The 26812-nt window shown below is 39.0% G+C and overlaps 2 protein-coding genes across 3 annotated transcripts in view; one reads left to right on the top strand and one right to left on the bottom strand.

Moving 5' to 3' along the window:
* Nucleotides 1-26812, top strand: part of LOC122450481 (fatty acid desaturase 2-like protein FADS2B) — a 914319-nt gene that overhangs the window by 142067 nt on the left and 745440 nt on the right. The gene's annotated exons all lie outside the window — the stretch shown is intronic.
* LOC122450502 (olfactory receptor 1009-like) lies at nucleotides 4524-11555 on the bottom strand. Of its 2 annotated transcripts, none has more exons than XM_043482881.1 (4): nucleotides 11493-11555; nucleotides 8349-8435; nucleotides 5834-6017; nucleotides 4524-5483 (listed from the first exon to the last, which is right to left on the bottom strand). In XM_043482881.1, exon 4 carries the CDS (start codon nucleotides 5466-5468, stop codon nucleotides 4524-4526), a length of 945 nt encoding a protein of 314 aa, XP_043338816.1. In that variant the 5' UTR covers nucleotides 5469-5483; nucleotides 5834-6017; nucleotides 8349-8435; nucleotides 11493-11555. The 2 variants fall into 2 exon arrangements, with proteins under 2 accessions (XP_043338816.1, XP_043338815.1); XM_043482880.1 differs by lacking the exon at nucleotides 11493-11555 and adding an exon at nucleotides 11174-11186.

The following is a 26812-nucleotide window of genomic DNA, read 5'->3' as shown; positions in this document are numbered from 1 at the left end:
ATAAGGAGTTCATAATTTGAGCCACAGTCAGCTCCCAGTCTTATTTTTGCTGATTGTATGGAGCTTCTCCATCTTTTAATCAATCTGATTTCAGTGTTGACCATCTGGTGATGTTCGTGTGTAGAGTCTTCTCTTGTGTTGTTGGAAGGGGGTGTTTGCTATGACCAGTGCGTTCTCTTGGCAGAACTCTATTAGCCTTTGCCCTGCTTCATTCTATACTCCAAGGCCTAACTTGCCTGTTACTCCAGGAGTTTCTTGACTTCCTACTTTTGCATTCCAGTCCCCTATAATGAAACGGACATCTTTTTTGGGTGTTAATTCTAGAAGCTCTTGTAGGTCTTCATAGAACCATTTAACTTCGGCTTCTTCAGCATTACTGGTCGGAGGATAGACTTGTATCACTGTGATATTCAATGGTTTGCCTTGGAAACGAACAGAGGTCATTCTATCCTTTTTGAGACAGCATCCAAGTACTGCATTTTGGACTCTTTTGTTGACTATGATGGCTACTCCATTTCTCCTAAGGGGTTCCTGCCCACAGTGGTAGATATAATGGTCATCTGAGTTAAATTTACCCATTCCTGTCCATTTTAGTTCACTGATTCCTAATATGTTGACGTTCTCTCTTGCCATCTCCCGTTTGACCACTTCCAATTTGCCTTGATTCATGAACCTAACATTCCAGGTTCCTATGCAGTATTGCTCTTTACACCATCAGACCTGGCTTCTATCACCAGTCACATCCACAACTGGGTGTTGTTTTTGCTTTGGCTCCATCCCTTCATTCTTTCTGGAGTTATTTCTCCATTGATCTCCAGTAGCATATTGGGCACCTACCAACCTGAGGAGTTCATCTTTCAGTGTCCTATCTTTTTGCCTTTTTATACTTTTCATGGGGTTCTCAAGGCAAGAATACTGAAGTGTTTTGCCATTCCCTTCTCCAGTGGACCACACTTTGTCAGACCTCTCCACCATGATCTGACTGACTTGGGTGGCCCCACTCGGCATGGCTTAGTTTCATTGAGTTAGACAAGGCTGTGGTCCTGTGATCAGATTGGCTAGTTTTCTGTGATTGTTGTTTCAGTCTGTCTGCCCGCTGATGCCCTCTCTCAGTGCCTACTGTCTTACTTGGGTTTCTCTTACCTTGGATGTGGTTTTTGGTCTCTGGGTGATTTTTTTAATGTTGCTGTATATTTCTTCTAGTCCAAAATCATAGGTGAATTGGATCAGATTTGTGACTGTATGTTATAATATCAAATTTAAAATTTTTTTTTAAAATATCAAATTTAGTATTAGAAATTCAACTGTCAAAAACCTCATCAGAGATTGGAACAGGAAGAAATGAGAGAATGCTCTAGAAATTTTCTTTGGTGCAGAGATCTAATAAAGGTATTTTAAGGAATTGTGTGTGTGGTTCAAAGGGCTTCCCAGATGGTGCTAGTGGTAAAGAACCCACATGCCAATGCAGGAGACATAAGAGATATGGGCTCTTTCCCTGGGTGGGGAAGATCCCCTGGAGGGGGGCATGGCAACCCACTCCAGTATTCTTGCTTGGAGAATCCCATGAACAGAGGAACCTGGAGGGCTACAGTCCATAGGGTCACAAATAGTCAGATAAGATTGAAGCAATGTAGCACTCACGCTTGTGGTTCAAAGTCAAGATTAAGAGCAATCTCTTGGCAGCAGGATTTGATGCACCGAGCATGGGGTTTGAACTTTATTCTTTTCCTGGGAAAGTGAGAAGCAGTCATGGCATCCAAATGACAGGAACATAAGTTCTGATCAAGCAGCCTCTCCTTTTTCCATTCATTCAGAAGCCGTGCTAAATGGTATAGAATCATAGGAACATTCCCAGTTCAGTTGATTTTCATAGAAGTTCTTTTCTCCACCATTTCCTGTATTGGATATGAATTTAGGTCTTAGAAAAAAAGTCTTCTTTTTTATAAATATTCCTTTTGTTGTTGAGACCTTAGGGTTACAGGCTTCACTCCTTTAGAGAAAGTCAGGAAAACTCGGAAGACTAACTCATAGATAAAGACATGATTCTCATCCAGTGTAGAGATCACGCAGGTTAAAAGCAACAGTGAAAGCCTGTGCCTTCCAGCAGCTGAGTGAATTCTCACAATGGCCATAAGGAGGCAAACAGAGAGCACATGGGCTGTAGCCCACCAGGCTCCTCTATCCATGGGATTCTCCAGGCAAGAATACTGGAGTGGGTTGCTATTCCCTTCCCTGGGCTATCTTTAGGACCCAGGGTTGGAACCAGGGACTCCTGCATTACAGGCAAATCTTTACCATCTGAGCCACCAGGGAAACCCCTTTTTGACTTTCTTTCACACTCAGATGGCTAGATCTCCAGACACAAACAGTAACAACCTGGATGTTGGGAACAGAGGGTCTCACCATGTTACGTTATTCTATAAATATAAACATTCCATAATAAAAATATTTTTGAGTAAAAATACATTGGATGAAGTGTCAGAGCATTTGATGGCAAATAGTAGGGTGATGTCTTAGAAATGACCTGGAGAATAATTGGAAATCAACAGCTGTCATGAGCTATGATGGTGTTCACAAACCCAAGAGCAGAAACCCTCTCCACCACTGTAACACATCATCTGTGTGACTCAGCAAATAAATAGAGCTCAGTTTCCAGAAGATATTTAGATACCATCGATGATTAGAGGACCCACTTACCATCTGCCACAACCCCAAGAACCTCTGCTCTAAGGCACAGATCAGAACAGTGATAATTTTCTTTCCAGCAAGAGAAAGAAAAGTCACCTCATTTCACAATTAGCAGCAAACACATACACATCTGAAATGGTTCATCCCAGCCTCCATCTAATTAACTGTTTCTGCAATAAATAATTAATAGAAATTAAATGGAGGAAATTTCTGAGCTAACATCCTGATCCTTTTAATAGCATCCTACTAGCACTATTTCTGTCTCTGACTATTTAGCACACGCCTCATTCCTGCAGAGACAACAGCTTCATTGAATGCACTATTATTCCTAGCCTGTACACTGGCTCCACGTCTTGGTATCCAGTTGATTCCATAGTCTGCTCACGTCCCTTGAACCTAAGTCACTTCATGACCAGTCCAGTCCCTGTAATGTGCTATTCTTAGTATGGTTGCAATGTTCAAAGCAGGTACAACAACTTCTGGAGTGAGGAAGAAGGATTGTGACACTATCCTTTCATCAATACTGCCTGAGAAATCATTTGCTTATCCAACAACCCTATCAAGATATTTATCTGGGCAGAGGTTTGAGCTAGATTCTCAAACCTGGGCAGAGGTTTGAGCTAGGGTGTAGATTCTACACCCTAGTTCTTTCCTACATCACTACTCAAGCGTGTCTGTTTTTTGTTTTGTTTCCCCTACTCATATGTGGATCTCTGTATAGCCTAGAGATAAATTGTACATTTTTAGATCACCAATAGCTATCAGGGCTAAAAATAGATGTTCTTAGAATTTAGTTTATACCAAATAGATACTTTTCAAAAACCACTCAACTTTTATGAAAATGATTGCAATTTGTTTAATTCCTCTTTAGATCCTTCTGAGGTTGAGGGGAGCAGAAAGGTGTTGAAATACTTTTTATCTTCATTCTATTGTATTTTTTTAATTTGAAAAGTATAACAGAAAAATACTAACAAGACAATAAGAAATAAATTTTCTGCATTTTAATTACCAATAACTTCTCAGCACATTGTTTCTGATTTTTTAGAAGTTTTCTCATTTTTTTCATTCATTTCTTTGCGATTTATTTCTACTTTCTGTCATAAGCTATCACTATCCTTATTTGAAAGAACTAGGGAAAACTGAAAATTAATACTAAAGTAATAGTTGGAAAACTAAAGAGTAAAGGTATATGTAGAGAGGCAAATGGGAACTATTGCTAGGACTTGTCACTTGGTGGAAGAATAAGAATACTGGATTTTTTTTTTCTTTTGGTTAACATTTTTCTTCACTTGCTTAGCTGCATTTTGTTTTTATCTTCAGTGATCATGATATTGTATTTTTGGAAGATAAGAAGAAAATAAGTGTAATAGATATTAAAAATAATGTATGGAGGGTTATTTACTTTTTAAAGTCATATGTAAGAGAAGTAAATGTTCTGTTTGATATTTTCAACTCTACATGTAAGGATAGGAGTAAAGTTTGCTGTTCCAAAGAATCTCACCTCATCTGGACATTTCTGTTGGTCCAACTAGTGTGAAGTATTAGTAACTAGGTTACTTCAACATTTATTAGATTTGATCACATTCTCAGTAATGAAGATGTTTGAGGAGAAAGAATTGCTCTGAGTTGGGTGATTGGGAATTTTTATCATTAATAGGGACATGATGAAATGGAGCATTTTTTAAAAGGTACTAAAATAAAAATCATGTAGAAGAATGGAAGGATAGCACCCCCCAAATTCTGCAAATTTTTTAGCATCTTTGGATGATGGTCAGATAGTCTAGCCATGTCTGGAAGCTTTACTTTTTAATCTATTTTCTGTTTTAGATGGAAATTTAACTTTTGAGGCAAAACTTTCTCCTGGCGATGGTCCTGCATATAGCAGCTTTCACTTCTTTATTTCTCAAGCTGTAGATGAGAGGATTCAACATGGGAATCACTGCTGTGTAGAACACTGCCACCACTTGATTGAGATCCAGAGCGAAAACTGCTCCTGGCCTCACGTAGATAAAGAAGAGAGTCCCATACGAGATGGAGACAGCTGTGAGATGGGAAGAGCAGGTGGAGAAGGCTCTGTGCCTCCCACGAGCAGAGCGGATGCTCAGGATAGAGACGGGGATGTGAAAATAGGAGACTAATATAGTCAGGCTGCTGACCACAAATACAGCTCCAGCCACGATGAAAACTAGCAATTTATTGATCCGTGTGTCAGCACATACCAGAGATAGAAGTGGGGACATGTCACAGAAGAAGTGATTGATAATGTTGGAACCACAGAAGGGAAGTCGGAAAGCAGCTGTTGTGTGGGTCATGGTGTTCAGAAATCCAGCAGCGCAGGGTCCAAACACCAGCTGTATGCAGAGTCTGTGGGACATGACAACTGAATACAGCAGTGGGGTACAGATGGCCACGTAGCGGTCATAAGCCGTGGGTGCCAGGAGAAGGCACTCCATGGCCACAAAGAGCCCAAAGGACCACTGCTGCAAGGCGCAGCCTAGGAAAGAAATGGCTTTCCTTTCAGCGAAGAAGTCTCTGAGCATCTTGGGGCCAACCACGGACGAAAAGCAGACATCCACAAAGGACAGGTGACTGAGAAAAAAGTACATCGGTGTGTGCAGGCGGGAATCCATCCGGACGAGGATAATCATGCCCAGGTTTCCGGTCATGGTAACAAAGTAAAAAAGAAGGAAGAACAAGAAGAGGAAGCCTTGCACATGCGGATGGTACTCTAGGCCTGTGAAAATAAACTCTGTGATCCTTGTATAGTTTTCACCAGCCATTGGTTAGTTCGGCCTCTAGAGTGAGAAAAAACAAGAAATTGATAGTGCACAAAGCCTTAAATTACTTAAAAGCATAGCATTATCCATAAGAAAAGAAATTGCAGGTTTTCAGTTTAGGAACGCTGGCATAAAAAAAGCTAGAATAGAACGCCAGCAAATCAAATACAGTTCTAAAGAGCAACATGGCTTAAATGTTTTAGAGAGAAAACTAGGGTTTAACTAAGAGTTTGTTTGACATTAGAAAACCTATAAAATATTTTAAAGGTTGGTCAGTCTTATTTTCCCATAAATCCATTTAACTCATCTTGAACTTTTGAAGATAGATAGAGAAGCAGAAATAGGTTTTAAAAATGAGTTAAACTTACATGTCTGTGAGTTCCTTTCTTCTTTAGGGAATTAACACTGGAGTGCAAACCGTGCTCTTTTTTCAGCATGCATCGCATCTTCCCACCCCGACCTGTGCCTTTGCACAGAGAAGAAGTCCAACTGTCAAGTAGTCACTTGGTTTTATTCTTAGTTTTTTCCCCAAGGAAGTAGGAAGATTCCAATCTGAAAAAAAAAAAAAAAAAAATCTCCACATGAATTAAGGTTTCCAGAAGTAGTTACATCATTTTTTGTTCTGGGAGAATTTGTTTCCCTAAAGTATGCCATGTCTTGGGAAATTTATTAAGAGGAAATTAAAATGTTCTTGCTGCCTCTAAATGCTTTTAAAAATCCTCTGGGATCAAAATATTTGTTTTCTGTGTTTGACTCCTTTTCTTACCTCCTTCTTTAGCTACTTACAGAGTAAAACTTCTGTGTAATGATGACACAATTTCTGGAACTGTTTATCTAAAGATCATGATAATGGAGAATTTTCCACATGATACCTTATTTGGCATTGTGATCATTTTAATTAGTGTCTTTTTCCAATACAGACCAAAAAAAAAAAAAATCACTGAGAATCAAAATGTGTGAAGAATTTCTATAATATTTACACAGGTTTTTTTCATGAAAAATTGAGAGATGTTTCACTGACAAAGGTAAGCCTGATGCTGCATTTGAGCTTTACCAGTCATCTTGCTGATTTCTAGTGAGCTTGAGCAACTTTGCATTATTTACAGGACATTTACATACTTTATTAAAGAATATGGAGGCATTCTGTACTTCATATGCACAAAGCATATGATTACAACAGCAAAATCCTGATAAGTTATTACTATGACTAAAGAGTATAGAGGATATAAAAGGCCTTGGGAATAAACCTACGCCAAATATGAAGGTAATATTAGAGAGTGCTATGGTTATGTAGTTCCTGAATATCTCACTTTTTTCAGGTTTATTGATATATAATTAACATAATATTATATTAGTCCAAGGTACACAGCGTAATGACTCAATATTTGTCTACATTGCAAAATGATTACCCCAATTAGCTTATCAGTCACCTAACAGAGTTCTGAATTTTATTTCTCATGATGTGAATGATTAAAATCTCCTCTCTCAGCATCTTGCAAATATAAAATAGAGTATTGTTAGCTACAGCAACTATGCTATATTTTACAGCCCCCAAATATGTTTATCTTATAACTGAAAGTTTTAAACCTTTGACCTTAATACATTTTTTAATATTCTATGTTTAAAGGGTCAAGGTCAAGATTACAGACAATGAGAGATCTCAACACACTGTAAGAAAAACGAAAGTACTATTAAGTCACTGCTGTGATTACAACATTTACTCAGGACTTAACAAAGAACTTCTGATATCCTAGTCATAAAACGTTTTATATGAATAAGAATATTTTTAAGTCTTGGGATTCAATAGTCTACTCTTTTGAGTTTAAAGTTCTAAAATCCATCCCTACTAAATCAGAAATGAGAAAAACAAAGTGAGAAAATTATAACCTAAGACATTGTATGACTTGTCAATGACCCAAAATCTCAACATAAAATAAAGATTCTCTATACCCAGCCCATGTGGTTACATCTTGCATACAGATTACTCTCAATCTGTAGTGTAGTATAAATGGTGTTCCAGTTTATTTACCCGTAAGAAACTTCTTCCTTTCAAACGTCCTTCTGAATGATTATTTTACTTCCTTGTTTCTCAGGCTATAGATAAGTGGGTTCAACATGGGAAACAGGGCTGTGTAGAACACAAAAACCACTTTATTAATATCCAGGGAGAAACTGGAACTTGGACGTACATAGATGAAGAAGAATGTCCCATAAATGCTGGAGACAGCAGTTAGGTGTGAAGAGAAGATGGAGAAGGCTTTCCACCTCCCATCAGCAGAGTGGATGCTCAGGACAGTGATGACAATTAAATGTAGGAGACCAAGATGATCCAGCTATTGGGTACTCCTGGAGCTCCAGCCAAGATGAAAAGCAAAACTTCATTGACCTGTGTGTCTGCACATGCCAGGGAGGGAAGGAGGTCACAGAAGAAGTGATTGATTTTTGGACCACAGTAAGGCAGGTGAAAGGTGAAAGTTGTATGGATCACGGTGCTTATAAGGCCCACGGTATAAGGAGTTACCACCAGCTGCCCACAGACTCACTGAGACATAATGAGTGTGTACAATAGGGGCTTACAGATGGCCATATGCCAGTCGTATGCCATGGAAACCAGGAGGAAACACTCAGTCACTACACACTGACCAAAAGACCAGATCTGGGCCGCACAACCAAAGAAAGAGATGACTTTTGTCTCTACAAAGATGTCAGTTAACATCTTAGGACCAATGACAGAAGAAGAACAGACGTCCACAAGGGACAAGTGGCTGAGAAAAACGTTCATGTGGCTGTGGAGTCGAGAATCCATCCAAATGAGAGTGATCACCCCAAGTTTCCCAGAAAAGTGGCAACAGAAACCAAGAGCAATATCACACAAAGAACAACCTGGAGCTGGAAGCGGTTTGTCAAGCCCACGGAAACAAACTCAGTCACCAAAGTTTCATTCTCCATACTCCATTTCTCTGATTTAATCTGTAATGAGAAAGAGAGAGATCTTTCTTTGGAGTCAATTCATAATTGGGTTTCCTCATTTTAAAAATGAATGAATCTTTTACCTTTTTTACATTTACAGGGTATATTGACAGACAACACTCCTGACTTCTATCTCTGAGTGGTCAGCCATCCACTTATTGTTTGCATGATATTAAGTCACTAAACCTCAGTTTCTTCTTGATTAAAACAGAAATTTTTGAAGAGAATCATAGATTTTTACGTATAGAAGTAGCTTTTGGAGATTATCTAAAGCAATTCCTTTAACTGTGCCAGATTACATTTCTAAAAATCCTTGCCTTTGAACCAAGGATATTTTAAGACACATTTCACAGATAAGGTATCATGTGCATTTGATGAATTCAGGATGATAGTTCTCACTCTCACCCTAGATAAAGGCTGTAAGAAATATAACTTCCTTGCTAATTGCTTCAGATTCTGGGGGGAAAAATGTCAGTGTGTTGTCTAAAAGATAACTTCTGAAGTCTAAGAAGGAATGCAAGCTCAGACAAATGAAGCTGGCTTTCGAACAGAGTTCAAAGTCCTCAGCAGTGTCTACTTTGTGATGCCTTCTCCAAAACACCAATATTCCTCATATTATTAATGTGCATACTGATTACTTTATCAAGTTCCATTCTCTTTTCAGCCTATAAGAGAGACTAGTTCTTAAACATTCAATAGGTGCTGTAATCAATTGTGAGTGATCAGAACCTGGGAGAGAAAAATAATATCTTAAGCAGGAAAAGGACACACCTAGGCATTTATCCCCCTTAAAAACTGATGTTGACAGAAAAACCTGGACAACTGTATTCATAGGAACATTATTCATAATGGCCAAACACTTGAAATAACAAAAACAATAGAGCAAACTGTGGTATAGCTATACCACAGAATACTATTCAGTAATAAAGAGGAGCAAAACATGATACATGCAACAATCTGGCTGAGTGTCAAGAGCGGAGTTGTTAAAAAAAAAAAAAAGCAATCTCAAAAGGTCATGTACTCTATGATTCCATTTATAAAACATACTCAGATGGCAGAATTTTAGAGATGGATAAGAGGTTGCCCAAGATTAAGAACGTTGGGAAGGAGGGTGGTGGTGGTATTATAAAAGGATAACACACAGGAGATCTTTGTGGAGATGGAATAGTTTTGTATCCTGATTGTGCTGGTGGTTAAACAAATCTACATGAGTGCTAAAACAATACAGAACTACACACATAACATGCCAAAGTCCATTTCCTGCCGTTTTGTGTTGTCTAGAGCGGTGAACTGGGGTCAAATTGAGGGAAACGAACAGGACACCTCTATGTGCTATCTTTCAAGCTTCCTGTGAATATTTATTTCAAAATAAAAAGGCTTTAGAAAAAATGAATAGAAAGTTAGAGGAAGGGGAATTGAGTATAGCCCCAAAAAGAAAAAGAAAAACTGAAGAAGGGAGGTATACATCTTGGACATGGAAATAATCATGGTGAGTCCAGCAACACAATCACACAGAAATATTAAGTGGAGTGTGTGCAGGAGATGTGTTGACAGAAAATGAATGCCATTGCTCCCTGATAAGTCATCTTGAAAAAGATTGTGCTTAACAGGAAATTAAAGAAATAAAAGCGACAGACCTCCTGTGGTCTCAGAGGCATGGAGCTCAGTAAAAAAAGACCTGGAGGTGTGGGATTTCAGATTAGTCAAAAAAATCATACCTAAGTAGTGAAATGTTTCAAGAATTCAGTATTTTGTAAACACAGAGCTCATTTCAGGTCATTTATACTCATGTTTGCTTTCACTCAAAGAGGGAAACAAAACATTTTAAGTGTCAAAATAAATTAAGGTCACAAAAAAATTCTGTGAAGGGAGGAGCCAAGATGGCAGAGGAGTAGGACGGGGAGACCACTTTCTCTCCTACAAATTCATCAAAAGAATAACTGAACGCAGAGCGACCTTCACAAAACAACTTCTGATCGCTAGCTGAGGTCATCAGGCACCCAGAAAAGCATCCCATTGTCTTCGAAAGGAGGTAGGACAAAATATAAAGGATAAAAAGTGAGACAAAAGAGCTAAGGACGGAGATCTGTCCCGGGAAGGGAGTCCCAATAGAGGACGTTTCCAGACACTGGGAAACCCTCGCACTGGCGGGCCTGGGGGAAGTGTTTGAATCTCCGAGGGCAACCTGACTGGGAGGGAAACAATAAATAAAACCCACAGATTATGAGCCTGAAAGCAACTCCCAGTAGAAAAGTACCCCAGACACCCGCATCCACCACCAGCAAGTGGGGGTGGAACGGAGAGGAGCGGGCGGCATTGCTTGGGGTAGGGTCGGGCCTGAGTGCCCTGAGGACAATCGGAGGGAGCTTTTGTGAGTTGCCAACTTAAACTGTGGGAGAGCAAAAGAGAGAGAGAAAGTTAACCAGCCCGAACACACTGCCGGCCATTCGCAGAACAAAGGGACCGAAAAAGTCCAGAGAAGAGCTCGTAGGCTGCGGACCGGCCCAGCCCTGCCGGAGGCAGGAGGCAGAGGGGAGAGGAAGTGGGCAGGCTCGGCCCCAAGGACCGCATCCCCTGCTGCACTGCAAACAAGCCTCCACTTTCTAATCAAAGACCTCCTGAGACTCTGGATGGTCAACATCCGCAGGGAGGGTCGCGGCGAGACACAGGGCGCAGGCACCCGACCGGCGCGGGCGGGGACTGGGGCTGGGGACGCGGAGGGCAGAAGGCGCCCTCACCCAACTGGCGCCAGCGGAAACTGAGACTGGGACCGCGGAAGGGAGTGGGCGCGCGGCACCCGGGGAGAGTGCGCCCATCAAGCCCCTGGCTGCCTGGACCGCTCTGACGGGGAAGGCACAAAGAGCAGGCACAGCTTTTTGTTCCGTGATTTTGTGGAACACCCGAGGGCTGGAACCGCACGCAGCGCAGGCACGCTCCATATAGAGCAGCCGGGAGCCTGAGCAGCGCAGACGGAGAAAGCAGCGCCGGCCCCGCCCCGCAGCGCCAGCCCCGCCCCGCAGCAACAGCCCCTCCCAGCAGCGCACCGGACCTAGCTACCTGAATAAGAGTCCACCTCCGCCCGCCTGTGTCAGGGCGGAAATGAGGCTCTGAAGAGACCGGCAAACAGAAGCCAAATAAACAAATGGGAACTGTTTCAGAAGGGACTGGTGCAACAGATTAAAATCCCTATAGAAAACATCGACTACAACAGAAGGGGCCTGTAGATACCGAGAAGTGTAAGCTGGGACGAGGAGCTATCTGAAACTGAGCCGAACCCACACTGACCGCAACAGCTCCAGAGAAATTCCTAGATACATTTTTACTTTTTTTTTTTTTTTTAGTAGAAATTTTTTTTTATTTTTTATTTTTTTCTCTTTTATTTTCCTTTAAAATTCCCTATTACTCCCAAATTACTCCTTAACTTTCATTTTCATAGATTTTTACGATTTTTTTTCATTAGGAAAATAATTTTTTTTCTTTTTCTTTCTTTTTTTTCTTTTTTTTCTTCTTTTTTTCCTTTTTCTCTTCTATTTTCTATTTTTCTTTTTCTCTTATTTCTTTTAAAGTCCTCTAGTACTCCTCTACTACTCCTTAATTTTCATTTTCAATACACTATAACCTTACAAAAAAAAAAAAAAAGAGAGAAGCCCTACTCCAGACACAGCAATCTAAACAAGATGAAAAGGCAAAGAAATACCCAACAGGTAAAGGAACATGAAAAATGCCCACCAAGTCAAACAAAAGAGGAGGAGATAGGGAATCTACCTGAAAAAGAATTTAGAATAATGATAACAAAAATGATCCAAAATCTTGAAAACAAAATGGAGTTACAGATAAATAGCCTGGAGACAAAGATTGAGAAGATGCAAGAAATGTTTAATAAAGACCTAAAAGAAATAAAAAAGAGTCAACTAAAAATGATTAATGCAATGAATGAGATCAAAAACACTCTGGAGGGAACCAAGAGTAGAATAATGGAGATAGAAGATAGGATAAGTGAGGTAGAAGATAAAATGGTGGAAATAAATGAAGCAGAGAGGAAGAAAGAAAAAAGGATCAAAAGAAATGAGGACAACCTCAGGGACCTCTGGGACAATGTGAAACTCCCCAACATTCGAATCATAGGAGTCCCAGAAGAAGACAAAAAAGAAAGGCCATGAGAAAATACTCGAGGAGATAATAGCTGAAAACTTCCCTAAAATGGGGAAGGAAATAGCCACCCAAGTCCAAGAAACCCAGAGAGTCCCAAACAGGATAAACCCAAGGCAAAACACCCCAAGAAACATATTAATCAAATGAACAAAGATCAAACACAAAGAACAAATATTAAAAGCAGCAAGGGAGAAACAACAAATAACACACAAAGGGATTCCCAAAAGGATAACAGCTGATCTGTCAATAGAAGCTCTTCAGGCCAGAAGGGAATGGCAGGACATACTGAAAGTTATGAAAGAGAATAACCTACAATCTAGACTACTGTACCCAGCAAGGATCTCATTCAGATATGAAGGAGAATTCAAAAGCTTTACAGACAAGCAAAAGCTGAGAGAATTCAGCACCACCAAACCAGCTTTTCAACAGATGCTAAAGGATCTTCTCTAGACAGGAAACACAGAAAGGTTGTATAAACGTGAACCCAAAACAACAAAGTAAATGGCAGTGGGACCACACCTATCAATAATTACCTTAAATGTAAATGGGTTGAATGCCCCAACCAAAAGAAAAAGACTGGCTGAATGGATACAAAAACAAGACCCCTATATATGCTGTCTACAAGAGACCCACCTCAAAACATGAGACACATACAGACTAACAATGAAGGGCTGGAAAAAAATATTTCATGCAAACGGAGACCAAAAGAAAGCAGGAGTCGCAATACTCATATCAGATAAAATAGACTTTCAAATAAAGGATGTGAAAAGAGACAATGAAGGACACTACATAATGATCAAAGGATCAATCCAAGAAGAAGATATAACAATTATAAATATATATATGCACCCAACATAGGAGCACCACAATATGTACGGCAAATGCAAATGAGTATGAAAGAGGAAATTAATAGTAACACAATAATAGTGGGAGACTTTAATACCACACTCACAACTATGGATAGATCAACTAATCAGAAAATTAACAAGGAACACAAATCTTAAATGACACAATGGACCAGCTAGTCCTAATTGATATCTATAGGACATTTCACCCCAAAACAATCAACTTCACCTTTTTCTCAAGTGCACACGGAACCTTCTCCAGAATAGATCACATCCTGGGCCATAAATCTGGTCTTGGAAAATTCAAAAAAATTGAAATCATTCCAGTCATCTTTTCTGACCACAGTGCAGTAAGATTAGATCTCAATTACAGGGAAAAAAATTGTTAAAAATTCAAACATATGGAGGCTAAATAACACGCTTCTGAATAACCAACAAATCATAGAAGAAATCAAAAAAAGAAATCAAAATATGTATAGAAATGAATGAAAATGAAAACACAACAACCCAAAACCTATGGGACACTGTAAAAGCAGTGCTAATGGGAAGGTTCATAGCATTACAGGCTTACATCAAGAAACAAGAAAAAAGTCAAATAAATAACCTAACTCTACACCTAAAGCAACTAGAGAAGGAAGAAATGAAGAACCCCAGGGTTAGAAGAAGGAAAGAAAAATCTTAAAATTAGGGGCAAAAATGAATGCAAAAAACTTAAGAGACCATAGCAAGAATCAACAAAGCTAAAAGCTTGTTTTTGAAAAAAATAAACAAAATTGACAAACCATTAGCAAGACTCATTAAGAAACAAAGGAGAAGAACCAAATTAACAAAATTAGAAATGAAAATGGAGAGATCACAACAGACAACACTGAAATACAAAGGATCATAAGAGACTACTACCAGCAGCTCTATGCCAATAAAATGGACAACTTGGAAGAAATGGACAAATTCTTAGAAAAGTATAACTTTCCAAAACTGAACCAGGAAGAAATAGAAGATCTTAACAGACCCATCACAAGCAAGGAAATCGAAACTGTAATCAAAAATCTTCAGCAAACAAAAGCCCAGGACCAGATGGCTTCACAGCTGAATTCTACCAAAAATTTAGAGAAGAGCTAACACCTATCTTACTCAAACTCTTCCAGAAAATTGCAGATGAAGGTAAACTTCCAAACTCATTCTATGAGGCCACCATCACCCTAATTCCAAAACCAGACAAAGACACCACAAAAAAAGAAAACTACAGGCCAATATCACTGATGAACATAGATGCAAATATCCTTAACAAAATTCTAGCAAACAGAATCCAAAAACATATTAAAAAAATCATACACCATGACCAATTGGGCTTTATCCCAGGAATGCAAGGATTCTTTAATATCCGCAAATCAATCAATGTAATACACCACATTAACAAATTGAAAGATAAAAACCATATGATTATCTCAATAGATGCAGAGAAAGCCTTTGACAAAATTCAACACTCATTTATGATTAAAACTCTCCAGAAAGCAGGAATAGAAGGAACATACCTCAACATAATAAAAGCTATATATGACAAACCCACAGCAAGCATCACCCTCAATGGTGAAAAATTGAAAGCATTTCCCCTGAAATCAGGAACAAGACAAGGGTGCCCACTCTCACCACTACTATTCAACATAGTGTTGGAAGTTTTGGCCACAGCAATCAGAGCAGGAAAAGAAGTAAAAGGAATCCAGATAGGAAAAGAAGAAGTGAAACTCTTGCTGTTTGCAGATGACATGATCCTCAACACTGAAAACCCTAAAGACTCTACCAGAAAATTACTAGAGCTAATCAATGAATATAGTAAAGTTGCAGGATATAAAATTAACACACAGAAATCCCTTGCATTCCTGTATACTAATGATGAGAAAACAGAAAGAGAAATTAAGGAAACAATACCATTCACCATTGCAACACAAAGAATAAAATGCTTAGGAGTATATCTACCTAAAGAAATGAAAGACCTGTACATAGAAAACTATAAAACACTGATGAAAGAAATCAAAGAGGACACAAACAGATGGAGAAATATACCGTGTTCATGGATTGGAAGAATCAATATTATCAAAATGGCTATACTACCGAAAGCAATCTATAGATTCAATGCAATCCCTATCAAGCTACCAATGGTATTCTTCACAGAACTAGAACAAATAATTTCACAATTTGTATGGAAATACAAAAAACCTCGAATAGCCAAAGTAATCTTGAGAAAGAAGAATGGAACTGGAGGAGTCAACCTGCCTGACTTCAGACTCTACTACAAAGCCACAGTCATCAAGACAGTATGGTACTGGCACAAAGACAGAAATATAGATCAATGGAACAGAATAGAAAGCCCAGAGATAAATCCACAAACCTATGGACACCTGATCTTTGACAAAGGAAGCAAGGATATACAATGGAAAAAAGACAACCTCTTTAACAAGTGGTGCTGGGAAAACTGGTCAACCACTTGTAAAAGAATGAGACTAGAACACTTTCTAACACCATACACAAAAATAAACTCAAAATGCATTAAAGATCTAAATGTAAGACCAGAAACTATAAAACTCCTAGAGGAGAACACAGGCAAAACACTCTCCGACATAAATCACAGCAAGATCCTCTATGACCCACCTCCCAGAATATTGGAAATAAAAGCAAAATTAAACAAATGGGACCTAATGAAACTTAAAAGCTTTTGCACTACAAAGGAAACTATAAGTAAGGTGAAAAGACAGCCCTCAGATTGGGAGAAAATAATAGCAAATGAAGAAACAGACAAAGGATTAATCTCAAAAATATACAAGCAACTCCTGCAGCTCAATTCCAGAAAAATAAATGACCCAATCAAAAAATGGGCCAAAGAACTAAACAGACATTTCTCCAAAGAGACACGTGCACCCCAGTGTTCATCGCAGCACTGTTTATAATAGCCAGGACATGGAAGCAACCTAGATGCCCATCAGCAGATGAATGGATAAGGAAGCTGTGGTACATATACACCATGGAATATTACTCAGCCGTTAAAAAGAATTCTTTTGAATCAGTCCTAATGAGATGGATGAAACTGGAGCCCATTATACAGAGTGAAGTAAGCCAGAAAGATAAAGAACATTACAGCATACTAACACATATATATGGAATTTAGAAAGATGGTAATGATAACCCTATAAGTGAAACAGAAAAAGAGACACAGAAGTACAGAACAGACTTTTGACCTCTGTGGGAGAAGGTGGGGGTGGGATGTTTCGAGAGAACAGCATGTATATTATCTATGGTGAAAGAGATCACCAGCCCAGGTTGGATGCATGAGACAAGTGCTCGGGCCTGGTGTACTGGGAAGACCCAGAGGAATCGGGTGGAGAGGGAGGTGGGAGTGGGGATCAGGATGGGGAATGCATGTAACTCTATGGCTGATTCATATCAATGTATGACAAAACCCACTGAAATGTTGTGAAGTAATTAGCCTCCAACTAATTAAAAAAAAATCAGTAACAAAAAAATAAAAAATAAAAAAATAAAATGGAAAAAAAAATTCTGTGAAGATGCAACCAGAATATGCTCATCTATGATCTCAACCAACTCAAATTATTATGTGAAAACAAGTTTCTGACTGTCAAAATGCATAGCACTTTATTTTTCCCAGTCTTGCCCAAATAAAATATTCCAGTTCAGAAAATTCATGATCTTTGGACATGAGTAGCATAAGTTCAAGTTAGCTGATTCAGAGGTTTGTTTTCTACATATAATATCCCGGTATATGTAATGTGAAGACATTAAGACCCAGAGAAACCAACCAAGGTCTCATCATTCTAACATTCTTCAAACCATATGTCTTAAAGCACATTCAGCATCTCTATGCCAAATACAAAATTCAAACAAAATGTACGTTCAAGTTAGGTCATTTAAACCAAAAGACAAAGATGAAACATTCTATTTCTACCAAAATATCCCTCATAATAAGCTTAAAGATAATGCTTTCCTATGCTTCTAACCTCATCTTCCATGTCTGGCTTCCTGATAGCAATTTGGCAAATTTCATTAAAAAAAGAGAAGAGAAAAAAAAAGAAAAAAGCCCTACTGTGACAACCTAGAGGGGTGGAATGGGGTGGGAGAAAGGTTCAAAAGGGTGGGGACATATGTATACCTATGGCTGATTCATGTTGATGTATGACAGAAAAAAACAGAACATTGTAAAGCAATTATCCTCCAATTAAAAAGAAATAAATTAAAACAGACATGATGAAAACTAGTTATGTCAAAATGAATTATGAAATTAACATTCCCTCATATGAAAATGAATTACTCTACAAATGTAGACCTGCCATTTTCCTCTCAGCTCCTTCATGTTGACTAGGAGGATAGATAATATACTGATACCATCTTGAAACTTGGACCTTCTTAACAGTACTTTAGTGAATTCATTGACTCAATTCTGTACAACCTTCACCAGAGCATTTTCTAAAGAGCTGTTGTATAAATTAGCAATAACTCCCACAAGAAAATTGAAGTTCAGGAGATGAGGTCTATAGAGAAGAAATTAAAGTTATTTTATAAGAAAATAATTTTGGGACTTTGAATCAAATGTACTTGCACAAATTAAACCTACGTCTCCATTTGGAACCATCTGCCCCGTTTGAAATTCCAATTCTGAACCTTCAACTATCACATAATTATCACCGGCCTTTGACATTGTGCAGTTTGAGAATGTAAGATAAAGTCCTGCTTCAGAGAGATTACAATCGGAAGGGGAGTCTGGGTCCACAGCAGCACTAGGGACCCCAAAACTGTTTCGTGAGGTAAACTAGAAGAGTGGGATCATTGTAACTGAAGTTTTGGAAATAATCTCTTGGACATAAGCAATCTCAGAAGGTGGTAAAGGTATAGGTAAGTAAAAATAAGGTGGACTGATAGTATCCATGCAGCAGTGGAGTGCTAAAATTTGGACAACATCTTTGAAAGACAAAATTAGTACACACTATATGTATGAAAATTTCAAAAATAAGAAAAATAGGATTGGACTCAAACTTCAAAACATTTCAACATTAGGTAAAAAATTCTTACTCTAAGCAATGAAGAATCTTTCAAGGTATTGCAGAAAACAGATATTATCTATTCAAATAAATGTTGCCCCAGGACATTCATCTTATCACAAGAGATGCATACTAGGCATCCTTCAAGAGAACGCACTGGTCATCGCAAACACCCTCTTGCAACAACACAAGAAGAAACTCTACATATGGACATCACCAGATGGTCAATACCAAAATTAGACTGATTATATTCCTTGCAGCCAAAGATGGAGAAGCTCTAAACAGTCAGCAAAAACAAGACTGGGACTGTGGCTCAGATCAAGAACTCATTATTGCCAAATACAGACTTAAATTGAAGAAAGTAGAGAAAACCACTAGACCATTCAGGTATGACTTAAATCAAATCCCTTATGATTATACAGTGGAAGTGAGAAATAGATTTAAAAGACCACATCTGATAGACAGAGTGCCTGAAGAACTGTAGATAGAAGTTTGTGACACTATACAGGAGACAGGGAGCAAGACCACCCCCAAGAAAAAGAAATGCAAAAAAGCAAAATGGCTGCCTGAGGAGGCCTTACAAATAGCTGTGTAAAGAAGAGAAGCGAAAGGCAAAGGAGAAAAAGAAAGATATTCCCATTTGAATGCAGAGCTCCAAAGAATAGCAAGGAGAGATAAGAAATCTTTCTTCAGTGATCAGTGCAAAGAAATAGAGGAAAAAACTACAATGGGGAAGACTAGAGATCTCATCAAGAAAATTAGAGATACCAAGGGAATATTTCATGCAAAGATGGGCTCAGTAAAGGACAGAAATGGTATGGGCCTAAGAGAAGCATAAGATATTAAGAAGAGGTGGCAAGAATACACAGAAGAACTGTACAAAAAAGATCTTCATGACCCAGATAATCACGATGGTGTGATCACTCACCTAGAGCCAGACATCCTGAAATGTGAAGTTAAATGGGCCTTAGGAAGCATCACTACAAACAAAGCTAGTGGACATGATGGAGTTCCAGTTGAGCTATTTCAAATCCTAAAAGATGATGCTGTGAAAGTGTTGCACTCAATATGCCAGCAAATTTGGAAAAATCAGCAGGGGCCACAGGACTGGAAAGGGTCAGTTTCATTCCAACCCCAAAGAATGGCAATGCCAAAGAATGCTCAAGTTACTGCACAGTTGCACTCATCTCACATCTAGTAAAGTAATGCTCAAAATTCTCCAAGACAGGCTTCAACAATATGTGAACTGTGAACTTCCAGATTTTCAAGCTGGTTTTAGAAAGGCAGAGGAACCAGAGCTCAAATTGCTAACATCTCTTGGATCATCGGAAAAGCAAGAAAGTTCCAGAAAAACATCTATTTCTGCTTTATTGACTATGTCAAAGCCTTTGACTTTGTGGATCACAACAAACTGTGGAACATTCTTAAAGAGATGGGAGTACCAGACCACCTGACCTGCCTCCTGAGAAACCAGCATGCATGTCAGGAAGCAACAGTTAGAACTGGACATGGAACAACAGACTGGTTCCAAATCAGGAAAGAGTCTGTCAAGGCTATAAATTGTCACCCCACTTATTTAATTTATATGCAGATTAAATCATGAGAAATGCCAGACTGGATGAAGCACAAGCTGGAATCAAGATTGCCGGGAGAAATGGCAATAACCTCAAAAATGCAAATGACTCCACCCTTATGGAAGAAAGTGAAGAACTAAAGAGCCTCTTGATGAAAGTGAAAGAGCAAAGTGAAAAAGTTGGCTTGAAACACAACATTCAGAAAACTAAGATCACAGCATCTGGTCCCATCACGTCATGGCAAATAGATGGAGAAACAATATATACAATGATAGACTTTCTTTTTGAAGTCTCCAAAATCATTGCAGATGGTGACTGCAGCCATGAAATTAAAAGACGATTGCTCCTTGGGAGAAAAGTTTCAACCAACCTAGACAGCATATTAAAAAGCACAGACATTACTTTGCCAACAAATGTCCATCTAGTCAAAGCTACGGTTTTTCCAGTAGTCATGTGTGGATGTGAGAGCTGGACTATAAAGAACGTTGAGCACCGAAGAGTTGATGCTTTTGAACTGTGATGTTAGAGAAGACTCTTGAGAGTCCCTTGGACTGCAAGGAGATCCAACCAGTCCATCCTAAAGGAGATCAGTCCTGGGTGTTCATTGGAAGGACTGTTGCTGAAGCTGAAACTCTAATCGTTTGGCCACATGATGTGAAAAAATTGACTCATTTGAAAAGTGATGCTTGGAAAGATTGAAGGCAGGAGGAGAAGGGGATGACAGAGGATGAGATGGTTGGGTGGCAACACCGACTCAATGGACATGAGTTTGAGTAAACCCCAGGAGTTGGTGATGGACAGGGAGGCCTGGTGTGCTGCAGTCCATGGGTTCGCAAAGTGTTGGACATGACTGAGTGACTGAACTGAACTGGGCATCCTTCAAAGAGACTTTAAGGTAATTAACTCATCTGTAATCTCATAAGAGCCCAATGAAGTAGATTACTACAAAGTCCTAGATTCTCCTAACTGTCACCACTACCCTCAGATACTTTCTACTCTTGCAACAAGTAAAGCAAGATTCTCCCTCATAAACTTACTCTCCTCCTTCCATTTACAGTGTATCTCTAACTGATATCTGCACAATTTTCTCCTTCACTTTATTCAGGTGTCTGCTATAATATGCCCTCATCATGGACCCAACTCAGTGGAAATAAAATAACCAAAAAAAAAAAAAAAAATCCTCTATAAGAAAATGCTAGATAGCTAAACATTAAAAAAGAAAATAGGGTTAATGTTTTCATCTATTTGAGGATTCAATAGATGTAATACATTTCCTCTAAAATCAAGAGCAGTCTCCAATACTGTGATACATGATCTCATGAGAAAGAAAAGTATGGAAAAGGAAGGGAGAGGAGCAGAAAGGAGCAAAGGAAAGGGAGTAAAGAAAATGGAGAAAAGCATAAAATGTTACTTGGGGAGGCTATGGCCATGCTGATATTTTGAAGAGTAAAAGAAAAAGAAAACATTCTTAGTTTCAAAAATCTCCTGTAACAACAGAGTAAGTAATTTATAACAACCTTAGTCCCTGGTGGCTCAGCTGGTAAAGAATCCACCTGCAATGGGGGAGACCTGGGTTCGATCCCTGGCTTGGGAAGATCCCCTGGAGGAGGGAAAGGCTACCCACTTCAGTGTTCAGGCCTGGAGAATTCCATGGACTGTATAGTCCATGGGGTCACAAAGAGTCAGACACGACTGAGCAACCTTCACTTTCATAGCTAAAGGAGTAGAATAAAGAATTGTCAGGAGGATATGCAGTGAAAGTGAAGTCGCTCAGTCCTGTCTGACTCTTCGCGACCCCGTGGACTGTAGCCTGACAGGCTCCTCCACCTGTGGGATTTTCCAGGCAAGAGTACGGGTTGCTGTTTCCTTCTGCAAGGGATCTTCCTGACCCAGGGATCAAACCTGGGTCTCCCACGTTGCAGGCAGACTCTTTACTGTCTGAGGCACCAGGGGAGCTAGACTGGAAACTAAAAGCAAATAGAGAAGAAAGACCAATAATCCATTGAACAATCAAGTGAACATTCCAATGATGAGTGAGTGACTCTTAAATCAGCTTAGGGTGAGAAGACATCAATGAGCAGAATGATGAAAGAAACTGATCCAGGGAGAACTAGAATAGAAGTATTTCCCTAAGCCATCTCTCTTTCCAGTTTGCTAAGAAAAGATCATAATTATGACGTAAAGTAACTATGTGTTTTATTCACTCACCCATTTAACACTTTCTCCTAGGATTTACCATGTGCCAGGTATGTTTCTGTGCAAACCACACGTGATGCTTTCTCCTCACAATTTTCCACCAAGGTCTTCAGTGAACTGCTTATAAAGGGCTAAAATGCCATCCCACTTTCTTTTAATCATCACTCTTTTTTTAACAGATTTGTATTGCCATGATAAATCACTGAGTTGAAAAACCTCCCAGGTAATATCCTGAAGGATTATACAGGGAGATCATATCCCTAGAAGGAAAAACTAGAAACTTGAAGGGCATCATTGCTAGGAAGCTCTTTCTTTTGGTCAGTATGTGAAAAGATAGTGTTCAGGTTACCAAGGGGTAAAGGGGGAAGGATAAATTTTGAGATGGCGTTGACAAATATACACTACCACATATAAAATAGTTAATTAATAAGGACCTACCATATAGCATAGGGAATTCAATACTCTGCTATGGCCTATATGGGGAAAAAACTAAAAAAGAGTATATATGCATACATATATATGTATATGTATAGCTGATTCACTTTGCTGTACAACAGAAATTAATGCAACATTATAAATCAACTATATTCCAGTAATACTAAATTTTTAAAAGATAGCATTCATAGAAACTTTGATATATTATATACAATCATAGAACTTTAGAGAAGGCAGTCATTTAGATGGCATTGAGTCTATTCCCCTCATTTTACAAATTAAGACATCAAGAATCAGAAATGATATAGGATTTATCTGCTTTTAGTCTTCTTAATATTTAGTGACCTTCTTAGGCCAAATTTGGTTTTTCTTTTTAATAAACACTTCAGTCATTCCCTGTAGCTCAAATTGTAAAGAATCTGCCTGCAACACAGGGGACCAGGGTTCGATCCCTGGGTTGGGAAGATCCTCTGGAGAAGGGATTAGCAATCCACTCCAGCATTCTTGCCTGGAGAATCCCATGGACAGAGAAGCCTGACGGGTACAGTCCATGGGTCTCAAAGACTCAGACATGACTGAGTGACTTAGCACACACATATGCATTCAGTCACTGCAACATTTAAACGTATACCACCTCAGGGAGCAAGAAGTGTTATGAAAAAAAGAAGGAATCTCAGTTCAAATGTCACTGTATGTGGCAGACAGTATAGTGGAGGGGATCAGCACAAGGCTGGAACCAAAGGGATTTAGAGTTAAATGCTGACTCTGCTCTACTTTCTCTGTTTTCCCTGGTGGCTCAGATAGTAAACCGTCTGCCTGCAGTGAGCGAGATCTGGGTTCAATCCCTGGGATGGGAAGATCCCCTGAAGAAGGAGATGGCAACTCACTCCAGGACCCTTGCCTGTAAAATCCCATGGATAAAGGAGTCTGGTGGACTACACTCGGACACAATGGAGCAACTTCACTTTCACTTTTCACTTACTGCTTCTTTTTATATACAGATATACCTTTGTATTACTAAAGTATGTTAAAAAGTAATAAAGAATAATTAACTCAGAGAGCTGTTTCTGAAAGAGTGGATTAATATATTAAGTGCTCACTAAAACTCACTGCTGCTTTTTTTCTTTCCTCTAGTAGGTTTTTCGCAAATCTGAGGTCACCATTCATTTCTCCTTCGCTGTGATTCCATGGCTTCATAACATACCTTTATTCAAGAATTTCAAATCATAATATTATTTCCCAACATAAAACAATGTGGGCTTCCCCAGTGCTTATCAGAGTACTTGGTGGGAGGGGGAGATGTGCTAGATACTTGAATAAATAAATTAGAAAAAAAGAAAATTAACATTATAATTTCAACCATACTTTCACCAATTACGCATCATCCCTGGACGGTATCATTGTGCAATTGTGAAGACAATATATATGTCTGATTCTCACCAAAGAAATGTGGAGAGAGCAAGCATACCAACAAAAGTACAAACAACAATAAAGTCAGTAACGCAATCTTAGGTGATGCTATGATCTTACTGGAAATATGAGCTTTGGGCTAGAGATAAGATTCAAAGACATGCCACCTTGTCTTCAAATACTGAAAGAGCTATTATGACAAATGGCTGTTATGAACAACAGTGGTTTCACTTTTTTCTTTGAGCAGCCCCAAAAGACAGATGGTGTCCCTGAGGATTTCAGCCGTAAGATCATTGACTTAAGCTAAGAAGGTAAGGATATTTTCCACCTTTAGAAAATTTCAAGAGTAGTTGCTTTTGGAGGTACAAAGATCCACGACGTTTTAAGGGACCCAGTCAGGCAGTGATTGGATGGCAATATAACAGCAATATTTCAGAACAAATGAGGAAAAGGAGCTGAGAAATTTATCAGCAGGACTTGAGTTTCTGTCCTCTTATTAAGTATGTTATTCTAATTCAGAGTTTGTTTTCTCAGTTCTATCTGAACACAATTCAAGACATAATGGATACAGAGCCTATGAAGATAGATAAATCCCTAATCAGTGTTTTCGACTCATCCAAGAGGAAAAGGAAAAGAGGGATGGATTATTTCAAATGACCAACAGGAAGTCAAGGCAGAGGATGCTGTGAAGTCATCCGAGCCCCGGAAGTCTCAGTACACAGTGAGTAAGTCAGCTGCACCGCATCACTTGGAAGTGTGTCAGAAATGCAGAATTTGAAGCCCCGCTCCAGTTTAACTGAACCTACATTTTAACAAGATCCCCAGATGATACGTACACACACTAAATATTTAAGCACAAGTATAATCACTTGCATTTCCCTACATGTGAACTTCCCAGTGAATCACCTGTGTAAACAAGGACACTATGAAATGTCATTGTCTTATGACATTGAACAATGTTAAATATAAAATCGAATTCCCTTTATAGCATAACTGTGGTAGGCCAAAGTATCTGCAGTTGCATATTTCATCTCTGCCATAAATTATCTGTGGGAGATCCATACGATTGTGTTTGCTGTAGTCAAATGGTGACTGCCACTTAGTGACAGCTCTTACAGAAGTCTTAGCTTCCAACAGAAGCATGAGCCATTTCCGATTGTATTTGTATTTGTTTGCAAATTAGTTCATATAATATAGGAAAAATAATGAAATACAGTTTTTAAATAATCTGTTTTGACAAAGCATATGTCAAAAAACCACCAGCAATGGAATACCAGTCAAGTTACATCCCTAAATCCTCATTAAAATGGAGCAATTTATAAATATTTTAACAACTCAAATAGGCCAAATTAACATGCTATCCATGTTTAAGAATCACTTGTTTAGTGTGAAGCATACAAGAGAATATCTAAGTTAAGCTGTTCTATTTGGAGGATTTTAAAAACTAATTTTGGCCAAGTACTCATCATATCATTTTATGAATTTGGCTTCTCAGCGAACTCACCTCTTTGGTAAAGTCCTTTATTCATCTATTTTAATTACTTCAGAATGATACCAAAATGTGTGGACTTCCAGCCTCAGACAAGAATAATTGTCTCTAACACACTGTTCTTTAAGCATCATGAATTCTGACTGTATTCCCTCCACGATGGGTGACCTCTGTCCTGACTCACCTGGGGTCTCCTAACTCACACGTATGAAATAAGTCCTTGCCCTTTTCTGGCTCCCGTACGGCACAGTATGATGCACATATTTTCCTTGAAAGTTTTGAGTCAATTGCACTTGATGCCCGAAGAACCCTGAAACTCAAGGGTCTACATCCATAGAAGAGAAATTAAAGTGAAACAGATATGGAGTTTGACCCAATATTACTTTACAATGGAACTTTTTTCTCAAAGACAGATCTCTAAAGAAAAAAAAAAAAAAAATACTCTCATCTTGGGGCCATCTTTGAGAAGTGAAGCAGATTTCTACTGAAAAAGAAGCACTGCATGCTGAGATAAAAACTCACAGTTAAAAAGCTATTTCTGAAAGTTGATACAGATTGTTTTGGGAGATGGGACATAAATGAGGGAAAATCAAATATATAACACTAACTATACACAACACTTGGGAATATCTCACTTTAGGTTTATTTAGACTGACTAGGGAGTAGTCAGGTATGGATGTAGTAGTCATGTGTAGATGTGAGAGTTGGACCATAAAGGCTGAGCACCAAAGAATTGATGCTTTTGAACTGTGGTGTCAGAGAAGACTCTTGAGAGTCCCTTGGACTGAAAGGAGATCCAACTAGTCCATCCTAAAGGAGATCAGTCCTGGGTGTTCATTGGAAGGACTGATGCTGAAGTTCCAATACTTTGGCCACCTGATGTGAAGAGCTGACTCGTGGGAGAAGACCCTGATGCTGGGAAAGGTTGAAGGTGAGAGGAGAAGGGGACGACAGAGGATGAGCTGGCTGGATGGCATCACCCACTCGATGGACATGAGTCTGAGTAAACTCCGGGAGTTGGTGATGGACAGGGAGGCCTGGCGTGCTTCAGTCCATGGGGTCGCAAAGAGTCGGACACGACTGAGCGACTGAACAACAACAGGGAAAATCCCCAGTTGAGGAATGGGCTCCCAGAGACCACTTGCCAATATACTTTTAAGTATATAATATAGTCATGCTAAGTTGCTTCAGTCGTGTCTGACTCTTTGCAACACTATGGAGTTGCAGTCCA

The sequence above is a fragment of the Cervus canadensis genome, chromosome 11 (assembly GCF_019320065.1).
Source record: "Cervus canadensis isolate Bull #8, Minnesota chromosome 11, ASM1932006v1, whole genome shotgun sequence".
Classification (NCBI taxonomy): domain Eukaryota; kingdom Metazoa; phylum Chordata; class Mammalia; order Artiodactyla; family Cervidae; genus Cervus; species Cervus canadensis.
Note: the sequence above shows the minus strand (reverse complement) of the source record. Positions and strands in the feature narration are given on the sequence as shown.

Coding starts and splice junctions, on each gene's coding strand:
- LOC122450502 (XM_043482881.1), bottom strand. CDS start 5,468: ATGGCTGGTGAAAACTATACAAGGATCACAGAGTTTATTTTCACAGGC.